General features: G+C 41.8%; 1 protein-coding gene and 1 long non-coding RNA gene across 2 annotated transcripts; one reads left to right on the plus strand and one right to left on the minus strand.

Moving 5' to 3' along the window:
- Nucleotides 1–6,678: 6,678 nt before the first annotated feature.
- LOC112251165 (60S ribosomal protein L36) lies at nucleotides 6,679–18,258 on the plus strand. The gene is made up of 4 exons (XM_042321808.1): nucleotides 6,679–6,730; nucleotides 17,014–17,108; nucleotides 17,506–17,640; nucleotides 18,132–18,258. Exons 1-4 carry the CDS (start codon nucleotides 6,694–6,696, stop codon nucleotides 18,219–18,221), a joined length of 357 nt encoding a protein of 118 aa, XP_042177742.1. The 5' UTR covers nucleotides 6,679–6,693; the 3' UTR covers nucleotides 18,222–18,258.
- A 100-nt stretch (nucleotides 18,259–18,358) lies between these two features.
- On the minus strand, nucleotides 18,359–25,341 carry LOC112251172. Its single transcript, XR_002953629.2, has 6 exons — nucleotides 24,744–25,341; nucleotides 24,315–24,588; nucleotides 24,036–24,158; nucleotides 23,741–23,857; nucleotides 21,404–21,567; nucleotides 18,359–19,288 (listed from the first exon to the last, which is right to left on the minus strand). It is a non-coding gene; the product is annotated as an uncharacterized LOC112251172 (long non-coding RNA).
- Between the last annotated feature and the right edge of the window lie 2,438 nt (nucleotides 25,342–27,779).

The following is a 27,779-nucleotide window of genomic DNA, read 5'->3' on the forward strand; positions in this document are numbered from 1 at the left end:
AGCAAGTTGGAAATCGTGACAGTGGCTAACTGCAAGCATTGCAAAGCAATCACTAGCCTGATATTCAGTGGAGTGAATGTGTGGTCCCAAATCTGGGATTAAAGGGGCTTTTTTCCAAGTTTAAAATGCTAAACATTCATCATTGGCTATGCTGTCAATAAAGCATGATTTGTGCTGTGCTCAAAACAACTGCTAACTCGGAACTGCGAAAACCTGACAACTGGGAAGTCGGGAATAAACGAGCTTTGACTGGGAAAATATGTTGAACGCTCATCCAATTTGGAATTGTTAATCTGGCCTCTTTCTAGAGCTATGACCTGAAGATCAATGACGTCATCATGATTCAACCTTGTTTTTTTCCCAAGTTCCCAGTTGTTTTGAAAGCACCTTCCTGTTCAAGTGAGCACAGCACAACAAGTCCAAAAATGTATTGTATTGCTGCTGCATAAATGTAATATGCCAGGGAGATACAGTTGAAGTCAGAAGATTACATACACTTAGGTTGGAGTCATTAAAACTCGTTTTTCAACCACTCCCCAAATGTATTATTAACAAACTATAGTTTTGGCAAGTCAGTTAGGACATCTACTTTGTGCATGACACAAGTCATTTTTTGAATACTTGTTTCCAGACAGATTATTTCACTTACAAATCCAGTGGGTCAGATGTTAACATACACGAAATTGATGTTATGGCTTTAGAAGCTTCTGATAGGCTAATTTACATATTTGAGTCAATTGGAGGTGTACCTGTGGATGTATTTCAAGGACTACCTTCAAACTCAGTGCATCTTTGCTTGACATCATGGGAAAATCAAAAGAAATCAGCCAAGACGTAAGAAAAAAATGGTAGACCTCCACAAGTCTGTTTCATCCTTGGGAGCAATTTCCAAACGCCTGAAGGTACCACGTTCATCTGTACAAACAATAGTACGCAAGTATGAACACCATCGGACCACGCAGCTATCATACCGCTCAGGAAGGAGACGCGTTCTGAGTCCAAGAGATGAACATACTTTGTTGCAAAAAGTGCAAATCAATCCAAGGACAACAGCAAAGGACATTGTGAAGATGCTGGAGGAAACAGGTACAAAAGTATCTATATCCACAGTAAAATTAGTCCTATATCGACATAACCTGAAACCCCACTCAGCAAGGAAGAAGCCACTGCTCCAAAACCGCCATAAAAAAGCCAGATTGCGGTTAGCAACTGCACATGGGGACAAAGATCGTACTTTTTGGAGAATTGTCCTCTGGTCTGATGAAACAAAAATAGAACTGTTTGGCCATAATGACCTTTTTTATGTTGGAGGGAAAAGGGGAGGCTTGCAAGCCGAAGAACACCATCCCAACCGTGAAGCACGGGGGTGGCAGCATCATGTTGTGGGGGTGCTTTGCTGCAGGAGGGACTGGTGCTCTTCACAAAATACATGGCATCATGGGCAACCAAAAATATGTGGATATATTGAAGCAACATCTCAAGACATCAGTCAGGAAGTTAAAGCTTGGTCGCAAATGGGTCTTCCAAATGGTCAATGACCCCAAGCATACCTCCAAAGTTGTGGCACATTGGTATAAGAACAACAAAGTCAAGGTATTGGAGTGGCCATCACAAAGCCCTGACCTCGCCCTGACCTTACAAATCTGACTCAGGTACACCAGATCTGTCGGGAGGAATGGGCCAAGTTCAACATTTTAAAGGTGTTGGGGTTCGTTCCTTGTTCCTTGTCAATCATTGGCTCATTGGTGAAATCAGCAATTAGACTATATCTTTATGTAAATCAATCAAAACTTTTATTAATGCAATTGCAGACAGACGTTGACAACGGTAACATACGTAGCATGCATGTTTCCGAGTAAATTCTGCAAAATAGGAAAGGTTCCGAGTTGTTTTATTATGCTTGCAGTCAGCCCCTAGTGATGTAACTGCCCACGTCAACACCTTCTACTCATGAGACCAGGCCCATGCACACACAGCTATATAAACAATAGTTTCATTGTTATCTAAAGGCTCAGCAGTAGTTGTCCACTCTCCTAGTTGATTTATAGTGGTATGTCTGACTAGTCTCTTACCTCTTTCACTCCCCTGCAGGGTTCTGTGTCTATGAATCTCTTTTAGCCTTGAGGCGCTTTCTCACAGATACCCTGTTTTGACTGCAATAACTCACACATCTCTCAGACCGTTTCTTTATAAGAGGCAGAGACTATAAAAGAATAGTAGAACCATTTTAAACCTTATAATGAATACATATTGGTAAGCTGTAGTCCATGACCCTATAAATGTAGTGGGGGAGGGGTCTTATAGCCCTTCCCCTTCTATTAATACAACATAAGCGTAATCAATTATTATAATACATCAAGAATTTGGTGCAGCCCCTATCATGACCCCAAGGTTAACCCCATCAAAGGCAATGCTACCAAATACTAATTGGGTGTATGTAAACTTCTGACCCACTGGGAATGTGATGAAAGAAATAAAAGCTGAAATTAATCATTCTCTTACTATTATTCTGACATTTCACATTCTTAAAATGAAGTGGTGATCCTAACTGACCTAAGACAGGGAATTGTTACTTGGATTAAATGTCAGGAATTGTGAAAAACTGAGTTTAAATGTATTTGGCTAAGGTGTATGTAAACTTTCGACTTCAACTGTACTTCTCTGCAGCTGCCACCACAACATTTATTTTCTGTGGCTTACAGTTGATAACCATTGCTATGAACGCTAAGAAGCCAACATTATTGAAACATATATCACTCATTGGGCTATCCTTCTGTTCTGGCACAGCTCGACTATTCACAGGGATCCTCTCAGAATCACTCACCCTTGATCCACACTCCTGTACTTTCTTTACTGCCTCAGCATACGACACCTTCTGCCCTACTCTGACCTTGGCCACCTCCGGACACCTCCAATCCCCAGCAACATGGGCACCCCTCCAGTTGGCACACACAACTTTCAACCGAAACTACACATTCCTCTGCCCCATGTCCTCCTACACACTGTGCATCTTCCTCCTACACAGTGCTGCGACATACCCATAAACATGACACCTATAACACCACAGTGGATTTGGCAGAAAAGCTCTAACAGCATAATTCATATATCCTAACATTACTTTGTCAGGTAAAGACTAAATCAAAGCTCAAAAGAACACCTCTATTTCACCAAGATCTCCGCCGGGTCTGCATCGCACCAAACAGTGGGCTCCACAAACACCCGGAATTTTCAACTTCAATTGCTCCACCTCCACACTTAATTCTACCCCAGAAATCACTCCCTTCAATCACTCCTAAGCGTAAAGCAAGATACAGGTCTTTCCCCAATTTGCACCTGCTCCCTCTGATCTTAAGAAACACAAACAAACATTTCAAGTCCACTTCGGGTTACCTTCAACGACTCAACAGCACCCACCATATTCCACCCAACCTAAAACGACCCATGGATCAGCCAAAAGGCGTGGATCCACCCTCTTCAAAAATCTTGTTCCTACTGGACCAAACTTATTTCTATCATAACCTTGTCCATCGATGCAAGGCTTGGCATCCGAGCTCATCATCATACCTTCCACCTCTTCCATTTCACCTCGAACTGGTGTCTGGCTCACTCTGTTTGAACTTGACACCAATCTTCCTCGACATACCCTCTCCCTTGTTATTGCCATCTTCAACGGATTCACACCCATCCTTTGCCTACCTCAGTCTATTTAACCTCATCTCTGTTTCTCTCTAATCTTTCTCCATTAACCAATTACCCGACTCCTGAAAATATTTTCCACTTTTCCAAGTCATAATATCTTTCTTGCTTCCTTGAGGGCCATGCTAAGTCTTGTACTCGACCTACTGTCATTGACTATCTGCAGGTCCTTTCAGCCGTTCCTTGTGCTTGAGTTTTGCCTCTGATCTAGATGGTAGTTGTAGTCCAGAGCTGGAAAATTACTGGTTGGATAGAAGTTTCTCTGTAAAATACAAATAAACACTTAAGAAATACAGTGGGGCAAAAAGGTATTTAGTCAGCCACCAATTGTGCAAGTTCTCCCACTTAAAAATATGAGAGAGGCCTGTGATTTTCATCATAGGCACACTTCAACTATGACAGACAAAATTAGAGAAAGAAAATCCAGAAAATCACATTGAAGGATTTTTTATTAATTATTTTGCAAATTATGGTGGAAAATAAGTATTTGGTCATCTACAAACAAGCAAGATTTCTGGCTCTCACAGACCTGTAACTTCTTCTTTAAGAGGCTCCTCTGTCCTCCACTCATTACCTGTATTAATGGCACCTGTTTGAACTTGTTATCAGTATAAAAGACACCTGTCCACAACCTCAAACAGTCACACTCCAAACTCCATTATGGCCAAGACCAAAGAGCTGTCAAAGGGCACCAGAAACAAAATTGTAGACCTGCACCAGGCTGGGAAGACTGAATTTGCAATAGGTAAGCAGCTTGGTTTGAAGAAATCAACTGTGGGAGCAATTATTAGGAAATGGAAGACATACAAGACCACTGATAATCTCCCTCGATCTGGGGCTCCACGCAAGATCTCACCCTGTGGGGTCAAAATGATCACAAGAACGGTGAGCAAAAATCCCATAACCACACAGGGGGACCTAGTGAATGACCTGCAGAGAGCTGGGACCAAAGTAACAAAGCCTACCATCAGCAAGGGCATTGAAGATGAAACGTGGCTGGGTCTTTCAGCATGACAATGATCCCAAACACACCGCTCGGGCAACGAAGGAGTGGCTTCGTAAGAAGCATTCCAAGGTCCTGGAGTGGCCTAGCCAGTCTCCAGATCTCAACCCCATAGAAAATCTTTGGAGGGAGTTTAAAGTCCGTGTTGCCCAGCAACAGCCCCAAAACATCACTGCTCTAGAGGAGATCTGCATGGAGGAATGGGCCAAAATAAACCTTGTGAAGACTTACAGAAAACATTTGACCTCTGTCATTGCCAACAAAGGGTATATAACAAAGCATTGAGAAACTTTTGTTATTGACCAAATACTTATTTTCCACCATAATTTGCAAATAAATTCATTCAAAATCCTACAATGTGATTTTCTGGATTTTTTTTCTTATTTTGTCTGTCATAGTTGAAGTGTACCTATGATGAAAATTACAGGCCTCTCTCGTCTTTTTAAGAGGGAGAACTTGCACAATTGGTGGCTGACTAAATACTTTTTTTGCCCCGCTGTAAATGGTTGTGATCATTTACTCAATTCTTTTTTTTCTTTATTCAAAAATAGAAGCTTTAATGAGGATATCTAGAGTGAGTGGGTCGAAAGCTTCAAGTCCCTCGGTGTCCACATCACTAAGGATCTATCATGGTCCACACACACCAACACAATCATGAAAAGGGGCACGACAATGCCTCTTCCCCCTCAGGAGGCTGAAAGGATTTGGCATGGGCCTGAAGATTCTCAAAAAGTTCTACAGCTGCACTATTGAGAGCATCTTGACTGGCTGCATCACTGCTTGGTATGGCAACTGCTTGGCATCTGACTGCAAGGTGCTATAGAGTGTACATTTGTTCTGCCTGCGGCTATGGAACCCTGACCTGTTCACTGGACGTGCTACCTTGTCCGGGACCTGCTGTTTTGGACCCTCTCTCTACAGCACCTGCTGTTTCTAACTCTGAATGATCGGCTATGAAGGCAACTGACATTTACTCCTGAGGTGCTGACCTGTTGCACCCTCTACAACCACTGTGATTTTTATTATTTGACCCTGCAGGTCATCTATGAACGTTTGAACATCTTGGCCATGTTCTGTTATAAAATCCACACGGCACAGCCAGAAGAGGACTGGCCACCCCTCAGAGCCTGGTTCTGCTCTAGGTTTCTGCCTTGGTTCGTGCCTTTCTATGGGAGTGAAAGGCACTGTGCTTCTACATCTGTATTGCTTGCTGTTTGGGGTTTTAGGCTGGGTTTCTGTACAGCACTTTGTGACATCGGCTGATGTCAAAAGGGTTTTATAAATACATTTGATTGATTGATAGTACGTATGGCCCAGTACATCACTGGGGCCGCGCTCCCTGACATCCAGGACATCTATACCAGATGTTGTCAGAGGAAGACCCTAAAAATTGTCAAAGACTCCAGGTCATAGACTGTTCTCTCTGCTACCGCACAGCAAGAGGAACAAGTAGGACCCTGAACAGCGTCTACCCCCAAGCCATAAGATTGCTAAATAGTTAGTTAACTTAAATAGTTAACCAGATATCTGGACTATATGCATTGACCCTGTTTGCACTCATTGTGAATTTATTACTACGCGTTTTACTTTTTTATTATTTCTCTATTTTCTTTCTCTCTGCATTGTTGGGAAGGGCCGTAAGTAATGCATTTCACTGTTAGTCTACACTAGTTGTTTTTAAAGCATTTTAAGAAATGATTTAATTTGATTCATACTGCTGAGAGGTCTAAATTATTTACTTTTGGATTATATAGCTAGCTATAAAGTTTTTCCTTGAAAAACTACTGTCTGAGTGGTCCACACCCTTATGTGGCGCTAGAAAGATTTTCCTGATGTTTTACATTTGATTAAAAACCCTCATGACCCAGCCTCCACCGCTAAGCGTTCCTTCCGGTTTGTCCGCCATTAAAGAAAGCAAGTAAGAATATTTTGGAAGAATTACTATCAGCTGAAATCTTTACAAAATCAATGGCATCCTTCGTTTATCACCAATTATGAGAGAACCAACATACGGTTTAGTTGTTACCAAAAGTATGGCGCCAATATTGTGTTGACAAACAATATAATTTAGCTGTAACGTCACCGGAAATGTGTTGCGCTGACATGACTTTCCCTACATATGAGAATCCTATCATATCGCCTTGTTGCTGGATTTTCTTAACGAGCCGTAATGACTACAGTCAGATGGCATGTATGTCTAATATAGACGGACTCTAGTCATTTTCCTCGACAGAAGTAAGCAACTACTAGATATCTACGTTAGTTGGCTATCTAGCTAACATTGGTAGCATTATGTCTGTTATAACAGCGATATTTGGTTTACGTTCGCTAACTTGCTTAATCAAGAGGCTTACGCCTCAACACGTTAGACTGCTTGTTGAGCTAGTTGTTGAGCTTCTTCTGCGCCGCTTTTAATATGTGGATTACTATGAAGTATTTAGTGATGACCAACACAGTTTGTGTAATGTTACCATGTTACCAACAGTCATAAACCCCGTTCATTCATTTATACAATCTATCTTAGGGTGTGTTCTTAAATTCACTCCGGAGTGCCAGTGCGCGCTGTGGTCGTTCCATTGTCCGTTTCTAAATTAAGAGCGTTTCAATTTAAGTGCTTTTGGAGTGCACACTGGACGCTCTGTCCGAGAAGTAGGGTCGATCCCACGGCAGTCAAGCACCCAAACTAACGTTGGCTAGCTACTTCGACACAAATAAGAGAATCTCACTCTGACCATTTTACTCACCCTAGCAGAGCTGGTTAGGCTGTTTGGATGTTGCCTGTATCTGCTGCTGGCAACAATTTAAAAAAAAAAAAAAAAAAAAATATTGCACACTTTTAATGACACATGCCATATTTAATAGTTGTTGAGTGTTCATGAATTCATCAGTTATTCTGCTCTCAGTCACACTCAGATGAGAGTGCTCTGAAATCGGAGTAGATAGCCAGCTGTCTAGTTTTCTGATTATCCCTGTTTTATTTAGCTCTGGTTGTCTTAGTCTAATAGATGGTCAAAAACCTGTAGAATGATATTCGTTAGCTCACTCCCAGTATTTTTCTGTTGCTCAAGGCTCAAACTCCCATGATTCCATTTGGCAAAACCACTCCCACATCACTTATTTATTTTGATCCCCATTCGCTTTTGCAGAAACAGCAGCTACAAGTAACACCACTGATAGACACATTTGAAATACAACAATATACGAACAATACAACAGTAAAAGTAATACAAACAATACAAAAATTGTGTTGAGGTTGCCGCTCTGGCAACCATTGTGCCCTTTCCAAATAGACTGTTTTTGTAGTGAATTACTGTATTGGCTGTTAGCAACCATTGTGCCCTTTCCAAATAGACTGTTTTTGTAGTGAATTACTGTATTGGCTGTTATTTTTGAAAACACTTTCAGATGCAGCAGGTTTAGCTACTTAGCTAGCTAGCTAGCATTGCTAATAGCACCAAAGATACAGCAGGTTTCAAACATAAAAGATTAGAATTCTGTAGTGATTTGCCTGTACATTTCATAAATGTTTTCTAATAGGCCTGCCTGTTTATTTCTACTTTGCACATTCTTCCACTGAAAATCTACCATTCCAGTATTTACCTCGCCACCATGGCATTTTTTTTGCCTTTACCCCGCTTATCTCACCTCATTTGCTCACATTGTGTATATATACTTATTTTTCTACTGTATTATTGACTGTATGTTTGTTTTACTCCATGTGTAACTCAGTGTTGTATGTGTCGAACTGCTTTGCTTTTTCTTGGCCAGGTCGCAATTGTAAATGAGAACTTGTTCTCAACTTGCTTACCTGGTTAAATAAAGGTGAAAAAAATAAATAAATTAAGACAGTCACTAAGATTAAACTGGGCTATTGTAGTAAACACTATTTTGGTTGTAGCAGTTGGACTAGCTAGCATGCTAGCTCACAGCGTCAGACAAAGTAACTTATGGTTAGCATTCGTTAGGATCTCTTTTCAAATTATTTTTGAGTATAGTTGATTAAGTTGATTAATTACAACGACATTAACATACATTCCAGCTTGATATTCATGCAAGCATTATAATACAACCCAAAAGTAATGTGAAATTCAGTGCCATTGGTTTTTCCCCACATTGTTACATTACAGCCAAATTCTAAAATGTATTAAAATAAATGTTTGTCATCAATTTTTCACAATACCGCAAAGACAACGCCAAAACAGTAGAAACATTTTTGCAACTTTGTTACAAAAAAAACAAATTACATACGTATTCAGACCTTTTGCTATGAGACTTGAAATTCAGGTGCATCCTGTTTCCATTGATCATCCTTGAGATGTTTCTACTAAAGGTCGACCGATTTATGATTTTTCAACGTCGATACCGATTATTGGAGGACCCAAAAAAAAGCCGATACCGATTAATCGGACAATTTTTAATATATTGACAATAATGACAATTACAACAATACTGAATGAACACTTATTTTAACTTAATATAATACATCAATAAATCAATTTAGCCTCAAATAAATAATGAAACATGTTCAATTTGGTTTAAATAATGCAAAAACAAAGTGTTGGAGAAGAAAGTAAAAGTGCAATATGTGCCATGTAAGAAAGCTAACGTTTAAGTTCCTTGCTCAGAACATGAAAACATATGAAAGCTGGTGGTTCCTTTTAACATGAGTCTTCAATATTCCCAGGTAAGAAGTTTTAGGTTGTAGTTATAGGAATTATAGGACTATTTCTCTCTATACGATTTGTATTTCATATACCTTTGACTATTGGATGTTCTTATAGGCACTTTAGTATTGCCAGTCTAACAGTATAGCTTCCATCCCTCTCCTCGCCGCTACCTGGGCTCGAACCAGGAACACATCGTCAACAGCCACCCTCGAAGCAGCGTTACCCATGCAAAGCAAGGATAACAACTACTCCAAGTCTTGGAGCGAGTGACGTTTGAAACGCTATTAGCGCTCACCCCCCTAACTAGCTAGCCATTTCACATCGGTTACACCAGCCTAATCTCCGGAATTGATAGGCTTGAAGTCATAAACAGCGCAAAGCTTGAAGCATTGCGAAGAGCTGCTGACAAAACGCACGAAAGTGCTGTTTGAATGAATGCTTACGAGCATGCTGGTGCCTACCATTGCTCAGTCAGACTGCTCTATCAAATCATAGACTTTAATTATAACATAAACAGAAATACGAGTCTTAGGTCATTAATATGGTCGAAACTAAAAACTATAATTTTGAAAACTAAACGTTTATTCTTTCAGTGAAATACGGAACCGTTCTGTATTTTATCTAACGGATGGCATCCCTAAGTCTAAATATTGCTGTTACATTGCACAACCTTCAATGTTATGTCATAATTACGTAAAATTCTGGCAAATTAGTTCGCAAGAGCCAGGCGGCCCAAACTGTTGCATATACCCTGACTCTGCGTGCAATAAACGCAAGAGAAGTGACACAATTTCACCTGGTTAATATTGCCTGCTAACCTGGATTTCTTTTAGCTAAATATGCAGGTTTAAAAATATATACTTCTGTGTATTGATTTTAAGAAAGGCATTGATGTTTATGGTTAGGTACACATTGGAGCAACGACAGTCCTTTTTCGCGAATGCACACCCATTGATTATATGCAGTGCATGACACGCTAGATAAACTAGTAATATCATCAGCCATGTGTAGTTATAACTAGTGATTATGATTGATAGTTTTTTATAAGATACGTTTAATGCTAGCTAGCAACTTACCTTGGCTTCTTACTGCATTCGCGTAACAGGCAGGCTCCTCGTGAGGCAGGTGGTTAGAGTGTTGGACTAGTTAACTGTAAGGTTGCAAGATTGAATCCCTGAGCTGACAAGGTAAAAATCTGTTGTTCTGCGCCTGAACAAGGCAGTTAACCCACCGTTCCTAGGCCGTCATTGAAAATAAGAATGTGTCCTTAACTGACTTGCCTAGTTAAATAAAAGTGCAAAAATGTTGTTTCTAAATTACAAAAAAATCGGCATCCAAAAATAGCGATTTCCAATTGTTATGAAAACTTGAAATTGGCTCTAATTAATCGGTCGACCTCAAGTTTCTACCACTTGATTGGACATGATTTGGAAAGGCACACACCTGTCTATATAAGGTCCCACATTTGACAATACATGACAGAGCAAAAACCAAGCCATGTGGTGGAAGGATGTGTCTCTAGAGCTCTGAGACAGGATTGTGTCGAGGCACAGATATGGGGAAGGGTACTTCAACATTTCTGCAGCATTGAAGGTCCAAGAACAGTGGCCTCCATTATTCTTAAATGGAAGAAGTTTGAAACCATCAAACTCTTCCTAGAGCTAGCCACCCAGCCAAACTGAGTAAAAGAGAGCTCAAGAGTTCCTCTATGGAGATGGGATAACCTTCCAGAAGGACAACCATCTCTTCAGCACTCCACCAATCAGGCCTTTATGGTAGATTGGCCAGATGGAAGCCACTTCTCAGCGATAGGGACTGAGAGAGGGAAAGAAGAACAGAGTAAAAATATTTGATGAAAACCCGCTCCGGACCTCAGACTGGGGCGAAGTTTCACCTTTCAACAGGGCAACGACCCTAAGCACACATCCAAGACAACGCAGGACTGGCTTCGGGACAAGTCTCTGAATGTCCTTGAGTGACCCAGCCAGAGACCCAACTTGAACACTATGAAATATCTCTGGAGAGACCTTAAAATCGCTGTGGAGCGACGCTCCCTATCCAACCTGACAGGGGATCTACAGAGAAAAATGGGAGAAACTCTGCAAATACAGGTGCCCCAAGCTTGTAGCATCATACCCAAGAAGATCCTGGGCTATAATCGCTGCCAAAGGTGCTTCAACAAAGTACTGAGTAAATCGTCTAAATCCTTATGTAAATGTGATATTTTGCAACTTTAAGACAAGGTCCATCAATCTGGAAAATGTCAAGAACTTTGAACATTTCTTCAAGTGCACTGCAAAAACCACCAAGCGCTATGATGGAACTGGCTCTCATGAGGAAAGGAAGTCCCAGAGTTACCTCTGCTGCAAACGACGAATTCATTAGTTACCAGCCTCAGAAATTGCAGCCCAAATAAATGCTTCAGAGTTCAAGTAACAGACACATCTCAACATCAACTGTTCAGACGAGATTGTGTGAATCAGGTCTTCATGGTCAAATTTCTGCAAAGAAACCACTACTAAAGGACACCAATAAGAGGAAGAGACCTGCTTGGGCCAAGAAACACGAGCAATGGACATTAGACCGGTGGAAATTTGACCTTTTGGTTGGGAGTCCAAATTAGATTTTTGGTTCCAACCTATGTCTTTGAGATGCGGTGTGGGTGAACGAATGATCTTCGCATGTGTATTTCCCACCGTGAAGCATGGACAAGGAGGTGTTATGGTGAGGGGGTGCTTTGCAGATACACTTAATTAGCATGGCTACTACAGCCTTATGCAGCGATGCGCCATCCAATCTGTTTTGTGCTTAGTGGGACGACATTTGTTTTTCAACAGAACAATGACCCAACACACCTCCAGGTTGTGTAAGGGCTATTTGACCAAGAATTAGAGTGATGGAGTGCTGCGTCAGGTGACCTGGCCTCCACAATCCCCTGACCTCAACCAAATTGAGATGGTTTGGGTTGAGTCGGACTGCAGAGTGAAGGAAAAGCAGTCAACAAATGTGGGTACTTTTGGAAAAGCATTCCAGGTGAAGCTGGTTGAAAGAATTCAAAGGGTGGCTACTTTTGAAGAATCTCAAATATATAATAGATTTTGATTTAACACTTGTAGTTACATGATTCCATATGTGTTATTTCATAGTTTGTCTTCATTATTATTCTACAATGTAGAAAACAGTAAAACATAAGGGAAAAGCCTTTGAATTGAGTAGATGTTCTAAAACTTTTGAAAGGTAGTGTTTGTAAAGAAGGCGCTTTCAATTTTTTTTAAATACATTCCCAAACATGTTTAAACCTGTTTTCGCTTTGTCATTATGGGGTATTGTGTGTTTGAGGATTTTAGAATAAGGCTGTTACATTACAAAATGTAGAAAAGGCAAGGGATCTGTGTACTTTCCAAAGGCACTGTATAAGGATGATTTATGAAGCCAGGCTATGGGTTTTATAGTCTAAAATTAAAGTAGGTTTCCTCGCTCCTCAATTTTCTTAGACATTAGGCTATGGTAAGGGCTGTTTCCTAGTCTCTGCTTCTGCTGTATTCTACTCAATCCCAACATGCTGTCTTAACTTTGCTATTATGGACACAGCAACATAGGGAAAGGCACCAATTCTAGGTTGTTTCAGAACCATGGACAGCGACCTTATCCACCTCGGGAGAAAGCGTATTGGTTATAAAAATAAGATTATTAGTGTTTCACCATTTTATTTCTACACAATGTAAGCATATACAATTTCAGTATCACATGTCTTAGCGTGATGGACTGTGCTATCCCCATGGCCTCCGCAATGGATTTGTCCACTCGGACAGGTGTCTTATGCACCATGGGATTTTTTTCATTGCGACCTCTCGACTAAAGAAATCTTGGTCGACCAACAGCCTATCAACCAAACAATCGACTAAATAGGGTCAGTCCTATGTATATTTTAGTGGTGGCATAAAGACCGATATAAATATTTCTGTGAAATGCTATTGGTCGGCCTCTATTAACGACAGTATCGATTTTAGGTATCAAGGTTAAGGTGACTGTTTCGGCTAGAAGCATTTGATTTTTCAACCGCATACATTTTGGGGGATTTGTGTGCCGATAAACTGTTTTCACCCTGTAACAAAAGGAGATATGAAGTGTTGCCTAGTTACACTGCCTTTTCTGAGAACTCTATACAAAATATTGTCTGACAGCTAGATTCAAGTTCAATGTTTTAACAGATTAATTCTTAATATACACAATAGTATGTGGACACATGCTCGTTGAACATCTCTTTCCAAAATCATGGGCATTAATATGGAGTTGGTCCCCCCCTTTGCAGACATGACAGCCTCCACTCTTCTGGGAAGGCTTTCCACTAGATGTTGGAACATTGCTGTGGGGACTTGCTTCCATTCAGCCATAAGAACATTAGTGAGATTGGGCACTGATGTTGGGCGATTAGGCCTGGTTTGCAGTCAGTGTTCCAATTCATCCCAAAGGTGTTACATGAGGTTGAGGTCAGGGCTCGCCCAGTCAAGTTCTTCCATAACGATCTCGTCAAACCATTTCTGTATAGACCTCGCTTTGTGCACGGTGGCATTGTCATGCTGAAACAGGAAAGGGCCTTCCCCAAGCTGTTGCCACAAAGTTGGAACCACAGAATCGTCACAAATGCCATTGTATGCTGTAGCGTTAAGATTTCCCTTCACTGGAACTAAGGGGCCTAGCCCGAACCATGAAACACAGCCCCAGACCATTATTCCTCCACTAAGCTTTAGTTGGCACAAAGCATTTGAGCAGGTAGCGTTCTCCTGGCATCCGCCAAACCCAGATTTGTCCGTCGGACTGCCAGATGGTGAAGTTTGATTTATCACTCCATAAAACACATTTCCACTGCTCCGGAGTCCAATGGAGGCAAGCGTTACACCACTCCAGACGATGCTTAGCAATGCACATGGTTTTCTTAGGCTTGTGTGCGGCTGCAAGGCCATGGAAACCCATTTCATGAAGTTCCCGACTAACAGTTTGGAACTCTGTAGTGAGTGTTACGACCGAGGATAGACTATTTTTATGCGCTTCAGCACTCACCAGTCCCGGTCGATGAGCTTGTGTGGCCTACCACTTTGCGGCTGAGCCTATGTTGCTCCTGGACGTTTCCACTTCACAATAACAGCACTTACAGTTGACCAGGTCAGCATTTTGACCAACTGACTTGTTGGAAAGGTGGCCTCCTATGAAGGTGCCACGTGAAGTCACTGAGCTCTTCAGTACGGGCCATTCAACTGCCAATGTTTGTCTAGGTAGATTGCATGGCTCCGTGCTCGATTTTTACACACCTGTCAGAAACGGATGTGAAGGAGTGTTCACATAGTGTAGGATATAACGACAACTTATAGTGCCATAAATGCAATGACATAAATATCAGATTACTATGAATGACTTAACAGCAGTAGGAAATCCTCACTTTTACCCTAGTTTATAGAAAGACCCAGAAAGTATTCACACCCCTTGACTTTTTACACATTTTGTTAATACAGCGGGAATTGAAAATTTATTAAATGTAGTGTTTCACTGGCCTACACACAATCCCCATAATGTCAAAGGGGATTTATATTTTTTACAAATTATTTAAAAATGAAAAGCTGAAATGTCTTATGTATTCTTGCCATAAAGGGGTTGAATACTTAAGTTCAGGAGTAACACTGTGCTTAACAAGTCGCATAATAAGTTGCATGGACTCGCTCTGTGTTTAACATGATTTTTGAATAACTACCTCATCTCTGTAACCCACACATACAATTCAGTCAAGCAGTGAATTTCAAACAAAGACCAGGGAGGTTTTCCAATAGCTTGCAAAAAATGGAACCTATTGATAGATGGATTTTTTAAAAAGCAGACATTGAATATCCCTTTGAGCATGGAGAAGTTACACTTTGGATGGTATCTCACCCAGTCACTACAAAAATACAGGCGTCCTTCCTAACTCAGTTACTGGAGAGGAAGGAAACTGCTCAGGGGATATCATCCTTAAGGCAAAAGGTGACTTTAAAACAGTTTTAATAGCTGTGATGGGAGAACTAGGATGGATCAACATTGTAGTTACTCCACAATACTAACCTAAATGACAGTGTGAGAAGGAAGCCTGTACAGAATAAATATGTTTTGTTTATAATAAGGCACTAAAGTAAAACTGCAAAAAAATGTCAAAGAAATTAACGCTTTGTATTCAGGACAAAGTTATGTTTGGGGCAATTCAAATACAACACATCACTGAGTACCACTTCATATTTTCAAGCATGGTGGTGGTAGCATGTTATGGGTATGCTGGTCATCAGCAAGGACTAGGGAGTTTTTTTTTAATGATAAGAATAAACTGGATAGAGCCAAACAGACATTCACCTTTCAACAATGGCAAAGACACACTGGAGTATCAATTTTGGCCGTGATTGGGAGTCCCATAGGGTGGCGCACAATTGGCCCAGTGTCATCTGGGTTTGGCCGGGGTAGGCAGTCATTGTAAATAAGAATTTGTTGTTAACTGACTTGCCTAGTTAAATGTTCCTGAGTGGCCTTGTTTTTTAAAAACTTTAAATGGCTGTGTAGGAAAAACATTTAACAATATTGTACAGTCCAGTGTGCAAAGCTCTTCGACTCACAGCTGTAATTGCTGCCAAAGGTGCTTCTCAAAATTATTTACTCTGGGTTGAATACTTATCTATTTTGTGTAGACCATTGACCTTTAAATTTATATATTTTTTAATCCACTTTAACACAACATAATGTGGAAAGAGTTACGGGGGTGTGAATAGGGTGGTGTAATTGTCCTTTAAATGTTCATTGCCGTTGACAATACTGTGATGGCATTGTAGGAAAGCATTATTCTGGTAAGGCCAGACAAGGGATTGTATCCACAAAGCATCTTAGAAAAGGTCCTAGGAATCTTGTAAACCTGTTTTAAGACACAAAAAAAACTCCGTAGGTTGTCGGATGATGTTAAGACACTGCCTAGATGAACTTTGAACCAGGAGTAAAATTAACTCGTAAGTTTCTCAGCTGGTAATCACGTCAGTTTGAGGTACTGCAAAGGAAAGATTGACGCTCATTGGTTATTCCAATCATTTGCAACGTCAATCACGATGAGGCATCATCAAGCTGTGAATTCCAATAGCATGCTTCAGACAACCACTGTGAATGTGGCTGTACATCAAATGTCGCAATGGTGACATGTTTGACATAATTTTTGTCTTGACAATCACTGCCTATTCTTAATTAATGCCTAATATGTTGGCTTGAATAACTTTATCAAATTCTGATGGTTAAAGCGGAATTTTAACAATTACCTTTATCAACACACTCGTCACTCCCGTTTAACAACTAAATCTCTTTGGCACAATAGGGATCAAGTCTCTTGCCGATAATGTTGCAAAGTGTTTTCATCAACACAATCAAAGTTAATATAAGCCCTTACATTTTCCCAACTTAGGCATCTTTTTTATCGACGTGATGTTGCGTTCCAAAGGGATAACATGATGTAGGTAATTAAATAATCAGGCCTTGTGAAATGTTAAGATTTAGATTATTTATTGATCATAGACATTTAATATTATTTGAACAACTCCAAAGCAATTGCATGTGGTGCAGGCACCACTGACTCACTGTTCTTTCTTTCCACAGACATGGCTATCAGGTATCCTATGGCCGTGGGCCTTAGTAAAGGCCACCCTGTAACCAAGAATGTGACTGCACCGAAACATGCACGTAGGCGAGGGGTGAGTTCATCTGAATGGATAGAAACATGACAACCACAGTGTTGTATTGGTAGAGTCTCAGGTCACTATGTCCTCTGGTAAAGGGTCTGGACCCTTTGCCACAGGTTGTTTGCTTGTCCTAGAACGGCTGGGTGCTGGTTCAAGTTTGTCTTCTAATCCCATTGCTGCCACCAGTGTAGTGATTGAGGGCCGGGGTTCAGGATTCACTTCGTCTGTCTCTACATTAGCGACATGCATATACATATGTTCTGAAACAAAGTAGATGACCACATCAAATGTTTGAACCTGTTATTATGAGATAATGGGCCCACAATATGGCTGAAACATAGGCCACAGTTACTGTGAGTTCAAATGCATGCATCTAACTCAGTGTCTCTTCGCTGATTTTGTGTTTCAGCGTCTGACCAAGCACAGCAAGTTCGTGCGTGACATGATCCGTGAGGTGTGCGGCTTCGCCCCCTACGAGAGACGCGCCATGGAGTTGCTGAAAGTTTCCAAGGACAAGCGTGCCCTCAAGTTCATCAAGAAGAGGGTATGTATGATTCCCCTGCTACTAAACTGGTTGTGTGTATGCGTTGGTATTGGCAGTATGGATGCATTTGTCGACGTCAGCTTTCTGCAGCTGCTCTCTTGTGACAGTTTGAGAACAAATAAGTACATTTTTCAAACCAAACAGATTTTGTATTTGACATTTGTTTGGGAATGTCTAGCATTTTGTGCAGCTGTCAAGTGGGCATCTTTCTGAAATGTGATGGACTGTTTCCTTTGTGGAGAATTTATTGGTAAGATTAATCAAAACTATTGGATCAGTAGAATTATTCTCCTATAGTTTGTCCAACCATTCTTGTATTATTGGACTGCTAGCCCCATATTTGCTGATTACTGAATTTGTCGCTGACATAACTGTCCCAGAAACATGCTACAGTGTTCATCCTGAGCATGGTAGTTAACCTGCTGTGAAAGTTGCAGATGCATTTGTTGGGTTTCTCATATTGCACATTCTAATGTGTGTTTGCTCCACAGATTGGAACTCACATCCGCGCCAAGAGAAAGAGGGAAGAGCTCAGCAATGTTCTGGCTGCCATGAGGAAAGCCGCTGCCAAGAAGGATTAGGCGGTTCTTGCTAATAAATATTTGTATTTCAAAAATGGAGATTTGTCAGCTCCTTCCTTGTTTCAGAATGACTAAGTCGAACTATGCTTAGCAATGGACTTGAACTGATTTTTCTCAATTTATCTTTGAGCATATGCCTTGTAGGCTGCATGTCTTTTCAAGTTTACTAGGGTGAGATGCCTGCAGACATTGGAGTGGAGCTCTTCAGATGTCTCTGGGCACGTCTGTGTCTAAATAAGACATTTACTTGTATTAAAATCTGAGTGTAATCGCCTGGGTAGTGTACTTTCTAGTAGTACAGTCGCATGCATTGTTAGACATGCCAAAGGTGATGGGATAGGCAATAATAAACAACAGTTACCGGCAGACTGTTCTTTCTGCAGAAATTGTCAACGATATGTTATGAAACCACTGGGCACAAAGGATTGTGTTCAAAATGTCTAAAGTTTGTGTTTCAACAGATTAAATGCAACTTACATCTTTGGTAAATAAAAAAATTCCTAAGTCTTGGCTGCATAGCAGCAACATGACTAACAGTGGTAATTTGGGTATCTTCATATTATTGTTGTAAAGCTGGCAGCGCAACGCATCCCCTTCTGAGGCCTAATGTACTTCAACACATCAGGGGATTGAACATTGCTGATAAAAATGCAACTTAGAGCTGATCCTTGCCTATTCTATATGAGACAGTACCTGTTCTACATACATTACTATCAAGCGTTCTTTGTTTTACCCCCCTGAACAGACCACTGTTCCCTGTCTTGTCCAACTGATCAGCTGTACAACTCAAAAACAGCTGTCGGGCGTTAAACAGCAAGTGAATGTACTTAACAAATCACTCATCAGAAAATCTGGTTTCATAGTTCAGGATGCCCTAAAACCCATTACTGTGAATGTAGACCATTATCCATCCCTTGGAGCTGCTCAGGCGCCAGTCTCAGCTTAATATGATTCGGTGTTCATTGTTGTGGAAAGACAATGCGGTACATCTTGGTGTAATGAACCTCCAGGCCCTCTGATGAAGTCCTTGTTCTCAAGCTGGAAAAATCATGCAGGTCACACCTGGTCTGGTGAGAGAAGGGAGGAATGTTTAAGCGGATTCATTATGACACTGCTAATAGAAAAACTTTCAGAACACAAACTGCCATACAGTGCTTTCGGAAAGTATTCCGATCCCTTGACTTTTTTGCCATTATGATACAGCCTTATTTTAAAATGTATTGAATTGTTTTTTCCCCCAATCAATCTACACCCCATAATGACAAAGCAAAAACTAGTTTTTAGAATTGTTTGTAAACGTATTAAATAATCAATCTAATCTTATTTGTCACATGAGCCGAATACAACAGGTGAAATGCTTGCTTACAAGCCCTTAACCACCAAATAGTTAAAGTATTTACTAAATAAACTAAAGTAAAAAAAATCTAAAACAAAAAGTAACAAGAAATGTACATAACAATAATGAGGGTATATACAGGGGGTACCGGTTAGTCAAGGTAATTTGTAAAGTGACTATGTATAGATAAAACAGAGTAGCAGCAGTGTAGGAGGGGGGGTGTAAATAGTCCGGGTGGCCATTTGAATAGTTGTTCAGCAGTCTTATGGCTTGGGGTAGAAGCTGTTAAGGAGTCTTTTGGTCCTAGGCGCTCTGGTACCGTTGCCGTGCGGTAGCAGAGAGAACAGTCTATGACTTGGGTAACTGGAGTCTATGAGAATTTTTTGGGCCTTCCCCTGACACCACCTAGTATATAAGTCCTGGATGTCAGGAAGCTTGGCACCAGTGGTGTACTAGGCCGTACACACTACCCTCTGTAGCGCCTTACTGAAATTGAAATGCCGAGCAGCTGTAAAACTTTTTGAGGATCTGGGGACCATTGACAAATCTTTTCAGTCTCCTGAGGGGAAAAGGTGTTGTCGTACCCTCTTCACAACTGTCTTGGTGTGTTTGGACCATGATAGTTTGTTGGTGATGTGGACACCAAGGAACTTGAAACCAAACCATGAGGAGTGGCTTCCTTCTGGCCACTACCATAAAGGCCTGTTTGGTGGAGTGCTGCAGAGATGGTTGTCCTTCTGGAAGGTTCTCACATCTCCACAGTGGAGCTCTGTCAGAGTGACCATCGGGTTCTTGGTCACTTCCCTGACCAAGGCTCTTTTCACCTGATTGCTCAGTTTGGCCAAGCAGCCAGCTCTAGGAAGAGTCTTGGTGGTTCCAAACTTCTTGGGGACCTTCAATGCTGCAGAAATGTTTTGGTACCCTTCCCCAGATCTGTGCCTCGACACAATCCTGTCTCGGAGCTCTACGGACAATTCCTTCGACTTCATGGCTTGGTTTTTGCTCTGACATGCACTGTCAACTGTGGGTCCGTATATAGACAGGTGTATGCCTTTCCAAACCATGTCCAATCAATACATTTTTTTTTTTACAATCAATGTTTGTACAATCAAGTTGTACAAACATCTCAAGGATGATCAATGGAAACAAGATGCACCTGAGCTCAATTTCGAGTCTCATAGGAAATACTTATGTAAATAAATTATTTATGTTTTCGCTTTGTCATTATGGGTTATTGTGTGCAGATTGAGGATTTTTATTCCTTTAATTCATTTTAGGGTGTAAGGCTGTAACGTAACAAAATATGGAAAAAGGGAAGGGGTCGGAATACTTTCCAAATGCACTGTATTTAACCATATCTATCAGAGGAGGCTGGTGGGAGGTATTTGAGGACAGGGTCATTGTAATTGCTGGAATAGTATAAATGGAACAAAGTCAAACCTGTGGTTTCCATATGCTTGATACTGTTCTATTTATTCCATTCCAGCCATTACAATGAGCCAGTCCTATAGCTCCTCCCACCAGCCTCTGATATCTATGCATACTACACTGTCATTTCCAGTTTCAGACTACCATTGTGCCCTCATGATTTATTATGAACAGGCTTTCAGAATAAAATATTGAACCATCAAACTAAGTCACATACAAAACATACTGTTTGCATTTAGTTTTGAATATCAGCTATCTGGAAGAGGTACTTCACTATAACAAACTAACAGGCTACTTGAAGTACATTTTGTTTCCTTCTTGGTTAATGTCCTCATAAAACGTATCAATTGGTGAATCTATCCCACGAACATCCCTGGTTAATAAACAGTGTGTTACTAGTAAAAGTGATGTGACTCACTGCAATTAGTCTTCTCCTTGATGCCTCCCACAGGCAGGATCTTTCTGGTCAGGGACACCTCCCGTCATGGCCACATTCTCTCGCACTGGCGTGTTGGTCGCCAGGGACAGCAGAGCCGCAACGATGGTGCAGCCGGCACTGGGCCCATCCTTGGGAGTAGCACCCTGTAAACAACCATAGAAGTCCTCAGTGCGTGATACAGGGAGAGAAGAGGTTAATAAGAAACGTCTTCATAATGTTGTAGTTACGTATAAAAATCAACACAGAACACAGTTCCTTTTGGTATTGCTTGTCTACAGTGGATGTTTGTGTACATTGAAGGTCCCTTTTCATATAATACTGTAATTATTACATTTTTTTATTTATTTAACTAGCCAAGTCGGTTAAGAACAAATTCTTATTTACAATGACGGCCTGAGTGGGTTAACTGCCTTGTTCAGGAGCAGAACGAGGGGATTCGATCCAGCAACCTTTCGGTTACTGGCCTAACGCTCTAACCACTATGCTACCTGCCGGGTACATGACATGAAGATCAGATAACATGGTCAGTACATGTGCATCAAAATATGTACAGAGGCAAAAACACCAAACTGACACAGTTTGTACGAAAGACATGTGCAGATACAGGTATATACAAGACAAAATGTTAAAACTGCTAAGGTCTAAGGACAGTGCCATGACATCAACCCTACATCAGAGACATGGAGATGGGAGACAGAAAATAAGTCATTGTTCAGCTGCTGCTTCATGAGGAAGACCCTGGCGGAGGTACTGGCCGATCTTAGCACTCTCCATCACATCTCCAACCTGCCCTGTGATCTCCAGGGACCCATCCCTGAGGCCACCCTTATCCTTATCTTAGGGGCGTCTCTATAAACAGCGTAGTGCCACCTGGAGATGAGTGATGAAGGGGTGGGGGCTTTAAGATCAAAACTGTGTTGTTTGTATTGTTCTCTATGGATAATGCTTGTAAAACACATCTCTTCCACACTGAACAAAAATATTAACGCAGCATGTAAAGTGTTGGTCCCATGTTTCATGAGCTGAAATAAAATATGTTTCATATGCACAAAAAGCATATTTCTCTAAAATGTTGTGCTCAAATTTGTTTACATCCCTGTTAGTGAACATTTATCATTTGCCAAAATAAAGCATTCACTTGACAGGTGTGGCATATCAAGAAGCTGATTAAACAGCATGATCATTACACAGGTGCACCTTGTGTTGGGGACAAAGGGCCACTAAAATTTGCAGTTTTGTCACACAACACAATGCCACAAATGTCTCAAGTTGAGAGAGTGTGAAATTGGCATGCTGACTGAGAATACCCATCAGAGCTGTTGCCAGAGAATTGAATGTTAATTTCTCTATCATAAGCCGCCTCTAACGTAGTTTTAGAGAATCTGGCAGCATGTCCAACTGGCCTCTCAACTACAGACCATGTGTACCCACGCTAGACCAGGACCTCCACATCTGACTTCTTCACCTGCGGGATGGTCTGAGATGAGCCACCCAGACAGCTGATGAAACTGGGTTTGTACACCTGAAGAGTTTCTGCACAAACTGTCAGAAACAGTCTCAGGGAAGCTCGTCGTCCTCACCAGGGTCTTGACCTGACTGTAGTTTGGCGTTGTAACCAAACTTCAGTGGGCACTTTTGATGGCCACTGGCATCCAAGGTGAGAAATGTGAAAGAAATAGGTTTAGATTATGTTTTACTGGTAATGGGGACATATGTAAATGCCAACAAAATAACTTTTTAGTCAGTGTGGTGTGTGTAACCTTTCTTGAACTAGGCAAGTCAGTTAAGAACAAATTCTTATTTACAAAGACGGCCTACCCCAGCCAAACCCGGACGAAGCTGGGCCAATTGTACGCCGCCCTATGGGACTCCCAATCACGGCCGGATGCGATTCAGCCTGGATTCGAACCAGGGACTGTAGTGTTGCCTCTTGCACTGAGATACAGTGCCTTAGACCGCTGCATCCATGTGTGTGTTAACTATTTAACTGTATTTGAATGCTTAAAAGGCTGCTAAAATGTGCAGTTTTGTCACACAACACAATGCCACAGATGTCACGGTCGCCAGGTGTACGGTATTTTCCTCTGACACATTGGTGTGGCTGACTTCCAGGTTAAGTGTGCATTGTGTCAAGAAGCAGTGCGGCTTGGTGGGGTTGTGTTTTGGAGGACGCACAGCTCTCGACCTTCGCCTCTCCAAGTCTGTACGGGAGTTGCAGCGATGGGACAAGACTAACTACCAATTGAATAATGACAAAATTGGGGAGAAAAAGGGGTAAACATTTTTTTTTTATAATCTAATCTCGTAACACATTACCTCAGTGATGACTAGTTTTTCCTGGGCCACGTATCCATACATGTTGATCATCTCCATGCGGTCTCTCAGGGGCTATGTGATGGTGTCAGTCACATTAACAGTGCAGATAAACAGAACCTGGAAAGAACACATGGACACAAACTGTTAGGTTCAAGACCATGATCCATTCATTATTAGTGTTGGGCTGTAACTAAAGCCTGCACACACTGAATCCTAATGGGGGTTTGTGTGTGTGACCACATACCTTGGACAGGTACATCCTAACAGGTATGTGTGTGTGTGTGTGTCCACCTACATTGGACAGGACCACAGGCACATCTAGGTTGTGATCCAGAAAGTTGAAGTTCTGTTCCGGGTCCATGAACTCCAGCAGAGCTGAGGATGGGTCGCCTTGGTAACCACAACCTATCTTGTCAACCTGGAAGAATAAACACAGATCGAACGGTCAATCACCTCCTTGATTTGATTTTCACCAAGAATACAGTGACACAAACAATACACAACAAAATTAATGTCAATCAAATAAGAGCTGACTATATAGCAAAAGATCTTTGAAAATAAAGTTATTATTCACCTCATCAATAAGGACGAGTGGGTTTTCTGTATTGTATAGTACTTCAAATGGTGACAGAATTGTTTTATTGAGCAATGAACAGTAGCTAAACCTAGGAAGAAACCTAGAGAGGAACCAGGCTATGAGGGGTGGCCAGTCCTCTTCTGGCTGTGCCGGGTGGAGATTATAACAGAACATGGCCAAGATGTTCAAATGTTCATAAATGACCAGCATGGTCAAATAATAATACAGAAACACAGAATCTTTCCCTGGGGTGAGCCTCTCAGCTGGGTCACTGCAGGAGGAAAGAGAGGAAGATGGGTGAGGTAAAGGGAAAACTGTCTTTTCTTGATGAGGAAATATTTGGTACAGATTATTATACATCCAAAATCGGACTGTCAATCACTGTAAAATTGTAACCATGGTGATCCCACATTGCAATTCTCTCACCAGAATGTGTTTCTTGACGTCGTCCATCCCATAATGGTCCTCCTCCAGCACCTCTTCAGCCCGTTTCAGCTCTAGGTTCTCCTCACTATTAGTTCCCCAGGGCATTGAGGTCAGCCAGTCCAGATAGTTCCGGGTCACACTACATACAGAATCCACAGAGAGTTTAATAGAAGAGTCATATTCATTACATACATGTTCAAGAGCGTTTTTTTCAGAGTTTGTTTAAAATAGGACATATGTGACAAAAAAATTAAATGATATTTCTCAGTGATTTTTCAAAGGTGAGGGCACTCTCTGATTCAAAATCAACCACTAGCCCCTACCCCCATGGCACTTGCATACATTTATGTGGATTGGACAGGTGTAAGCAATATGGTGGTAAGCTCCAATTGTCACCATATTACTTAAACCCATGCAATCCTCTCCGATATACACGTTCCTATGGGGCAGGGACAGGCTAGGGGTTGATTCAGGGTTCAGGGACTGACTTGAACTCTGAGGAGTGGTTGTCCAGCAGGCTAATGGAAGACAATGCTAGACCTCATGTGGCTAGAGTGTGTCAGCAGTTCCTGCAAGAGGAAGGCGTTGATGCTATGGACTGGCCCACCCGTTCCCCAGACCTGAATCCAATTGAGCACATCTGGGACATCATGTCTCGCTCCATCCACCAACGCCACGTTGCACCACAGACTGTCCAGGAGTTGGCGGATGCTTTAGTCCAGGTCTGGGAGGAGATCCCTCAGAAGACCATCCACCACCTCAACAGGAGCATGCCCAGGCGTTGTAGGGAGGTCATACAGGCACGTGGAGGCCACACACACTAATGAGCCTCATTTTGACTTGTTTTAATGACATTACATCAAAGTTGGATCAGCCTGTAGTGTGGTTTTCCACTTTAATTTTGAGTGTGACTCCAAATCCAGACCTCCATGGGTTGATAAATTTGATTTCCATTGATATTTTTGTGTGATTTTGTTGTCAGCACATTCAACTATGTAAAGAAAAAAGTATTTAATAAGAATATTTCATTCATTCAGATCTAGGATGTGTTATTTTAGTGTTCCCTTTATTTTTTTGAGCAGTGTATTTTTAGGGGGTGGTGATGAGAGAATTCATGCAATCCACCTTGAAACTTCTTATAGAGACTGTAAACAAGGTGGCTTTCCACCGAGTACACAGACTTGGAGCAACAAGACCAAGGGTCCCCAACCGATCATAGCAAAATTTGAACACTACCAACAAAAGGAGCTGATCAAAAGCAGGGGAAGGGAGCTTGAAGGGACCAAATTCGGTCTCAATGAACAATTTCCAAGGGAGATAAACGAACGCCGTAAGAGACTAATGGCACCGGAAAATAAAATGGCGCCGGAAGAAATGGCAGCAGAATTACGGGTGTCCAACCAATTGTGCTATTATGTGGGGGTTTTTTGCGTTATTTGTAACTTATTTTGTACATTATGTTTCTGCAACCGTATCTTAAGGCAAAAAAAGAGCTTCTGGATATCAGGACAGAGATCACTCACATCGGATTAGATGAAGATTTTTTCTTCAACAAGCAAGACGCACAGGACATTCTCCAAACACCCGACAGGGCCAACATCCCCGTTATTTGCAAGAGGAAGAAACGCAGGTACAGGGGACACAGAGCGGGATGCCTCGTGAGGACCCGCAGAAGGTGAGTGGGAAAGCTGCCATTACAGTCAATATTACTCGCCAACGTGCAATCCTTGGACGAGGTACGATCACGAATATCCTACCAACAGGAGATCAAAAACTGTAATATCCTATGTTTCAAGGAATCGTGGCTGAATGACGACATGGATATTCAGCTAGCGGGATATCAAAAATGAAAGCAGGAAGCACCAGTGACTTGAGTCAGAAAATGAGTCAGATGAAGCAGATGCTAAACTACAGGACTGTTTTGCTATCAACAGACTGGAACATGTTCGGGATTCTTCCGATGGCATTGAGGAGTACACCACATCAGTCACTGGCTTTAACAATAAGTGCATCGAGGACATTGTCCCCACAGTGACTGTACGTACATAACCCAACTAGAAGCCATGGATTACAGGCAACATTGCACTGAGCGAAAGGGCAGAGCTGCCGCTTTCAAGGTGCGGGACTCAAACCCGGAAGCTTACAAGAAATCCTGCTATGCCCTGCGATGAACCATCAAACAGGCAAAGCGTCAATACAGGGCTAAGATGTGGCAGGGCTTGCAAACTATTACAGACTACAAAGGGAAGCACAGCCGCGAGCTGCCCAGTGACACGAGCCTACCAGATGAGCTAAATCACTTGTATGGAAGCTTAGAGGCAAGCAACACTGAGGCATGCATGAGAGCATCAGCTGTTCTGGACGACTGTGTAATCACGCTCTCCGTAGCCAAGAACACAAAGGCAACATACCTAAATGACTACAAACCCGTAGCACTCACGCCCGTAGCCATGAATTGCTTTGAAAGGCTGGTAATGACTCACATCAACACCATTATCCCAGAAACCCTAAACTCACTCCAATTTGCATACCGCCCAAACAGATCCACAGATGATGCAATCTCTATTGCACTCCACACTGCCCTTTCCCACCTGGATAAAAGGAACACTTATGTGAGAATGCAATTCATTGACTACAGTTCAGCATTCAACACCATAGCACCCTCAAAACTCATCACTAAGCTAAGGATCCTGGGACTAAACACCTCCCTCTGCAACTGCATCCTGGACTTCCTGATGGGCCCCAGGTGGTGAGGGTAGGTAGCAACACATCTGCCATGCTGATCCTCAACACTGGAGCCCCCCAAGGGTGCGTGCTCAGTTCCCTCCTGTACTCCCTGTTCACACACGACTGCATGGCCACGCACAACTCCAACACCATCATTAAGTTTGCAGATGACACAACAGTGGTAGGCCTGATCACCAACAACGAGACAGCCTATAGGGAGGTCAGAGACCTGGCCGGGTGGTGCCAGAATAACAACCTATCCCTCAATATAACCAAGACTAAGGAGATGATTGTGGACTACAGGAAAAG

Source organism: Oncorhynchus tshawytscha, linkage group LG01 (assembly GCF_018296145.1).
Source record: "Oncorhynchus tshawytscha isolate Ot180627B linkage group LG01, Otsh_v2.0, whole genome shotgun sequence".
Classification (NCBI taxonomy): domain Eukaryota; kingdom Metazoa; phylum Chordata; class Actinopteri; order Salmoniformes; family Salmonidae; genus Oncorhynchus; species Oncorhynchus tshawytscha.